Raw genomic sequence first — 6,000 nt, forward strand, 5'->3', positions numbered from 1 at the left:
TTTAATAATATATTATTATAAGTATAAAATAATATATTATTATTATATGCATTTAATAATATATTATTATATGTATATAATAATATATTATTATACTGTATGTTTATAATAATAATTATAATTTACTACTTTGCCCACTCAAAGCAAGCAGCAAATTTCTCATCTTTTGCTGCACATTAATGATAAGTCTATATTTTATTTATTTTATCATGGCGGGTGTATAAAAATTTTCATTTTTGTCATTTTTGCTTTAAAATCTTTGTCAATAAACTGCATTTTTAAGGATAAAATCCCCACAATGCAGTTTATAGTTGATATGAATATTTTAAAAGACTGGGAAAAATATATATTATTTGTGTACATTTTGATACATTTGTTAATGTGATAAGCTTATTTTGTCCAAAATTCATAGCAACTTAAAACATTTCCATAACGGTGAAAAACACAATGAAGTGTATTTTTTTAAAAATTTTTTACCGCTCATGAAAATAGGACTTTGTGTTTTTTTTAATTTGACACTGTTTAGAAAAAAGAAAGAAAAATACTTATTGAAATGTATTGGTTTTTTTTTCATTTAAAAACTGGACTTGTGGAAAGATACTGGCATTTAAAATGTTAATTACCCCGCCCAAATAAAATTTATGTTTAATTTACATTTCGGGGTTAAGTAGTATTATCCTAATGAATTAAATGTATTTCAATTTTATTTAGTTCAGTTCCATTACATTTGATTGAGTTTAATTTAAAAAAGTGGGATAAAACATTAATATATAATATTTTTACAGCTGTTAAAATTGTGACATAAGAAGATTAATCATTGTAAAATAGATAAAGAATATATTTTTTTAATGGCATTTTAATTAAATTCATAGCAATCGTAAATAATAAATTACATAATTTTTGTGATTGACAAAGTTTACAAAAAATTAAAAATACACAATATTAGTATTAGAATGTGACTTTGACTAGCATATTTCTATTTATTTTTTTGTTGCTACTTTTGATACATTTGTTAATGTGATAACTTACTTTAGCCAAAATTAATAACAACTTAAAACATTTCCATAACAGTGAAAAATACAATTAAGTATTTATTTATTTTTTAACGCTGAAGAAAATTGAACTTTATGTTTTATGTATTTTATTTTTTGACACTTATTGAAATGTATTTTGTAATTGTTTTTTTTCATTTAAAAACTGGACTTGTGGAAAGATACTGGCATTTAAAATGTTAATTAACCTGCCCAAATAAAATGTATGTTTAATTTACATTTCGGGGTTAAGTAGTATTATCCTAATGAATTAAATGTATTTCAATTTTATTTAGTTCAGTTCTATTACATTTGATTTAGTTTAATTTAAAAAAGTGGGATAAAACATTAATATATAATATTTTTACAACTGTTAAAATTGTGACATAAGAAGATTAATCATTAATCATTGTAAAATAGATAAAGAATATATTTTTTTAAATGGCATTTTAATCAAATTCATAGCAATCGTAAATAATAAATTACAAAATTTTTGTGATTGACAAAGTTTTCAAAAAATTTAAAATACACAATATTAGTATTAGAATGTGACTTTGACTAGCATATTTTTTTTTTTGTTGCTACTTTTGATACATTTGTTAATGTGATAACTTATTTTAGCCAAAATTAATAACAACTTAAAACATTTCCATAATGGTGAAAAATACAATTAAGTATGTATATATTTTTTTAACGCTGAAGAAAATTGAACTTTTTGTTTGATGTTTTTTATGTTTTTTATTTTTATTTGACACTTATTGAAATGTATTTTGTAATTGTTTTTTTTTCATTTAAAAACTGGACTTGTGGAAAGATACTGGCATTTAAAATGTTAATTAACCTGCCCAAATAAAATGTATGTTTAATTTACATTTCGGGATTAAGTAGTATTATCCTAATGAATTAAATGTATTTCAATTTTATTTAGTTCAGTTCCATTACATTTGATTTACTTTAATTTAAAAAAGTGGGATAAAACATTAATATATAATATTTTTACAGCTGTTAAAATTGTGACATAAGAAGATTAATCATTAATCATTGTAAAATAGATAAAGAATATATATTTTTTAATGGCATTTTAATTAAATTCATAGCAATCGTAAATAATAAATTACAACATTTTTGTAATTGACAGTTTTCAAAAAATTAAAAATACACAATATTAGTATTAGAATGTGACTTTGACTAGCATATTTCTATTTATTTTTTTGTTGCTACTTTTGATACATTTGTTAATGTGATAACTTACTTTAGCCAAAATTAATAACAACTTAAAACATTTCCATAACGGTGAAAAATACAATTAAGTGTTTTGTTTTTTTTAACGCTGAAGAAAATTGAACTTTTTGTTTGATGTTTTTTATGTTTTTTATTTTTATTTGACACTTATTGAAATGTATTTTGTAATTGTTTTTTTTCATTTAAAAACTGGACTTGTGGAAAGATACTGGCATTTGAAATGTTAATTAACCTGCCCAAATAAAATGTGTTTAATTTATATTTCGGGGTTAAGTAGTATTATCCTAATGAATTAAATGTATTTCAATTTTATTTAGTTCCGTTCTATTACATTTGATTAAGTTTAATTTAAAAAATGGTATAAAACATTAATATATAATATTTTTACAGCTGTTACAATTGTGCCATAAGAAGATTAATCATTAATCATTGTAAAATAGATACATATTTTTTTAAATGGCATTTTAATTAAATTCATAGTAATCATAAATAATAAATTACAACATTTTTGTGATTGACGAAGTTTACAAAAAATACAAATAAAATATTAGTATTAGAATGTGACTGACTAGCATATTTTTTTATTTTTTTTTGTTGTTGCTACTTTTGATACATTTGTTAATGTGATAACTTATTTTAGCCAAAATGAATAACAACTTAAAACATTTCCATAACGGTGAAAAATACAATTAAGTGTTTTTTGTTTTTTTAACGCTGAAGAAAATAGGACTTTTTGTTTGATGTTTTTATGTTTTTTTTAATTCGACACTGTTTGAAAAAACCCAAAAACTTATTGAAATGTATTTTGTAGGTTTTTTTTCATTTAAAAACTGAAGTTGTGGAAAGATACTGGCATTTAAAATGTTAATTAACACGCCCAAATAAAATGTATGTTTAAGTAGTATTATCCTAATTAATTACTTAAATGTATTACAATTTTATTTAGTTCAGTTCCAATACATTTGATTGAGTTTAATTTCAAAAAGTGGGATAAAACATTAATATGTAATATTTTTACTGCTGTTAAAATTGTGACATAAGAACAGTCATTGTAAAATAAATAATACATATACATATTTTAATGACATTTTAATTAAATTCATAGCAATAGTAAATAATAAACATTTTTGTGATTGACGAAGTTTACAAAAAATACAAATAAAATATTAGTATTAGAATGTGTCTTTGACTAGCATATTTCTATTTATTTTTTTGTTGCTACTTTTGATACATTTGTTAATGTGATAACTTATTTTAGCTAAAATTAATAACTTAAAACATTTCCATAACAGTGAAAAATACAATTAAGTGTATTTTATTTTTTTTAACGCTGAAGAAAATAGGACTTTGTGTTTGATGTTTTTTATGTTTTGTTTTTTTATTTTGACACTTATTGAAATGTATTTTGTAATTGTTTTTTTTTCATTCAAAAACTGGACTTGTGGAAAGATACTGGCATTTAAAATGTTAATTAACACGCCCAAATAAAATGTGTGTTTAAGTAGTATTATCCTAATTAATTACTTAAATGTATTACAATTTTATTTAGTTCAGTTCCAATACATTTGATTGAGTTTAATTTCAAAAAGTGGGATAAAACATTAATATATAATATTTTTTACAGCTGTTAAAATTGTGACATAAGAACAGTCATTGTAAAATAAACATATTTTAATGACATTTTAATTAAATTCATAACAGTAGTAATTTAATAAACATTTTTGTGATTGACGAAGTTGACAAAAAATAAAAAATATACACAATATTAGTATTAGAATGTGACTAGTATATTTATTTTATTTTTTTTGGCTGCTTTTGCTACATTTGTTAAGGCGATAACTTATTTTAGCTAAAATCACAACCTACAACATTTCCTTAACAGTGAAAAATACAATAAAGTGTCATTTTTAAAATATCAGAATCATCTTTATTGGCCAAGTATGTTTGAGTGTGCTCTTTGTTTAATGTCAACAATAAATATTAACCATAAGGAATATTTTTAAATAAGGCTAACAAATGTTGAACGGAGCAAACAGACGATGACGTGAGCATGAGTTAGTACTTTTACACACTTGACTTATTACTACAGATGTCCGATAATATCGGTCTGCCGATATTATCGGCCGATAAATGCGTTAAAATGTAATATCGGAAATTATCGGTATCGTTTTTTTTTATTATCAGTATCGTTTTTTTTAAAAAAAATTTAAAATTTTTTTTTTTAATCCACATAAAAAACATAAGATACACTTACAATTAGTGCACCAACCCAAAAAACCTCCCTCCCCCATTTACACTCATTCACACAAAAGGGTTGTTTCTTTCTGTTATTAATATTCTGGTTCCTACATTATATATCAATATATATCAATACAGTCTGCAAGGGATACAGTCCGTAAGCACACATGATTGTGCGTGCTGCTGGTCCACTAATAATACTAACCTTTAACAGTTAATTTTACAAATTTTCATTCATTACTAGTTTCTATGTAACTGTTTTTATATTGTTTTACTTTCTTTTTTATTCAAAAAATTGTTTTTAATTTATTTATCTTATTTTATTTGATTCATTTTTTAAAAAAGTACCTTATCTTCACCATACCTGGTTGTCCAAATTAGGCATAATAATGTGTTAATTCCACGACTGTATATATCGGTATCGGTTGATATCGGTATCGGTAATTAAAGAGTTGGACAATATCGGCATATCGGATATTGGCAAAAAGCCATTATCGGACATCCCTACTTATTACCTAACTTGTGTGTGTGTGTGTGTGTGTGTGTGTGTGTGTGTGTGTGTGCAGGAATCGGAGGGAGGTTTGTACGTGTGCATGAACACCTTCCTGGGCTTTGGACGAGAACACGTGGAGAGACATTACCGCAAAACGGGCCAGAGCGTTTACATGCACCTCAAGCGGCACGTGAAAGAAGTAAGTACGGACATAAAGAGTGTCATCAATACAATCCATGATTGATATTATTGAGAACTTCTGAAGAAACTACAGGCTGTAAAATTGAGAAATTGTACTTTTATTTTGTGCATCTATTTCCTGGATGTGACACGAAGAAGTGGAAAATGTTAGGATGGTCTCACTTGTCAGGTTATTTTGGGGAATATGGACACAAAGTCCAAAGTTATGCAGCGGAAAATATTCATGCCTCAAAATAGTACGACAAAGATTTAGTGCTGTCCAAATATTCAATTGTAAAAATGGGATTAATCGTGCTTTAAAATGGTAATTAAGCACAGTACTTAAACTTGGAAAAAAGACCTGGACTGTATATATGTATGTATATATGTACTGTATGTGTACATATGTTGTGTAAAAGGTAAATAAAAAGAGAATACAATGAATCCTTTTCAACTTATATTCAATTGAATAGACTGCAAAGACAACATATTTCATGTTCACACTAGAGAAACTTTGTTATTTTTTGCAAATAATCATGAACTTAGAATTTAATGGCAGCAACACATTGCAAAAAAGTTGTCACACGGGCATTTTTACCACTGTGTTACATGGCCTTTCCTTTTAACAACACTCAGTAAAGGTTTGGGAAGTGAGGAGACACATTTTTGAAGTGGAATTATTTCCCATTCTTGCTTGATGTACAGCTTAAGTTGTTCAACAGTCTCCCTTCTCATATTTTAGCCTTCATATTGCACCACACATTTTCAATGTCTGGACTACAGGCAGGCCAGTCTAGTACCCGCACTCTTTTACTA

General features: G+C 25.3%; 1 protein-coding gene across 2 annotated transcripts in view; it reads left to right on the plus strand.

Annotated features, from left to right (window-relative positions):
- The window catches only part of usp13 (ubiquitin specific peptidase 13), an 86,218-nt gene that overhangs the window by 9,850 nt on the left and 70,368 nt on the right, over positions 1-6,000 (plus strand). For both annotated transcript variants that reach the window (XM_062027843.1, XM_062027841.1), the window contains exon 2: positions 5,078-5,203. In XM_062027843.1, coding sequence (XP_061883827.1) covers positions 5,078-5,203 — 126 coding nt within the window. The remainder of the gene's footprint in view (positions 1-5,077; positions 5,204-6,000) is intronic.

This window comes from Entelurus aequoreus, linkage group LG19, assembly GCF_033978785.1.
Source record: "Entelurus aequoreus isolate RoL-2023_Sb linkage group LG19, RoL_Eaeq_v1.1, whole genome shotgun sequence".
Lineage (NCBI taxonomy): Eukaryota > Metazoa > Chordata > Actinopteri > Syngnathiformes > Syngnathidae > Entelurus > Entelurus aequoreus.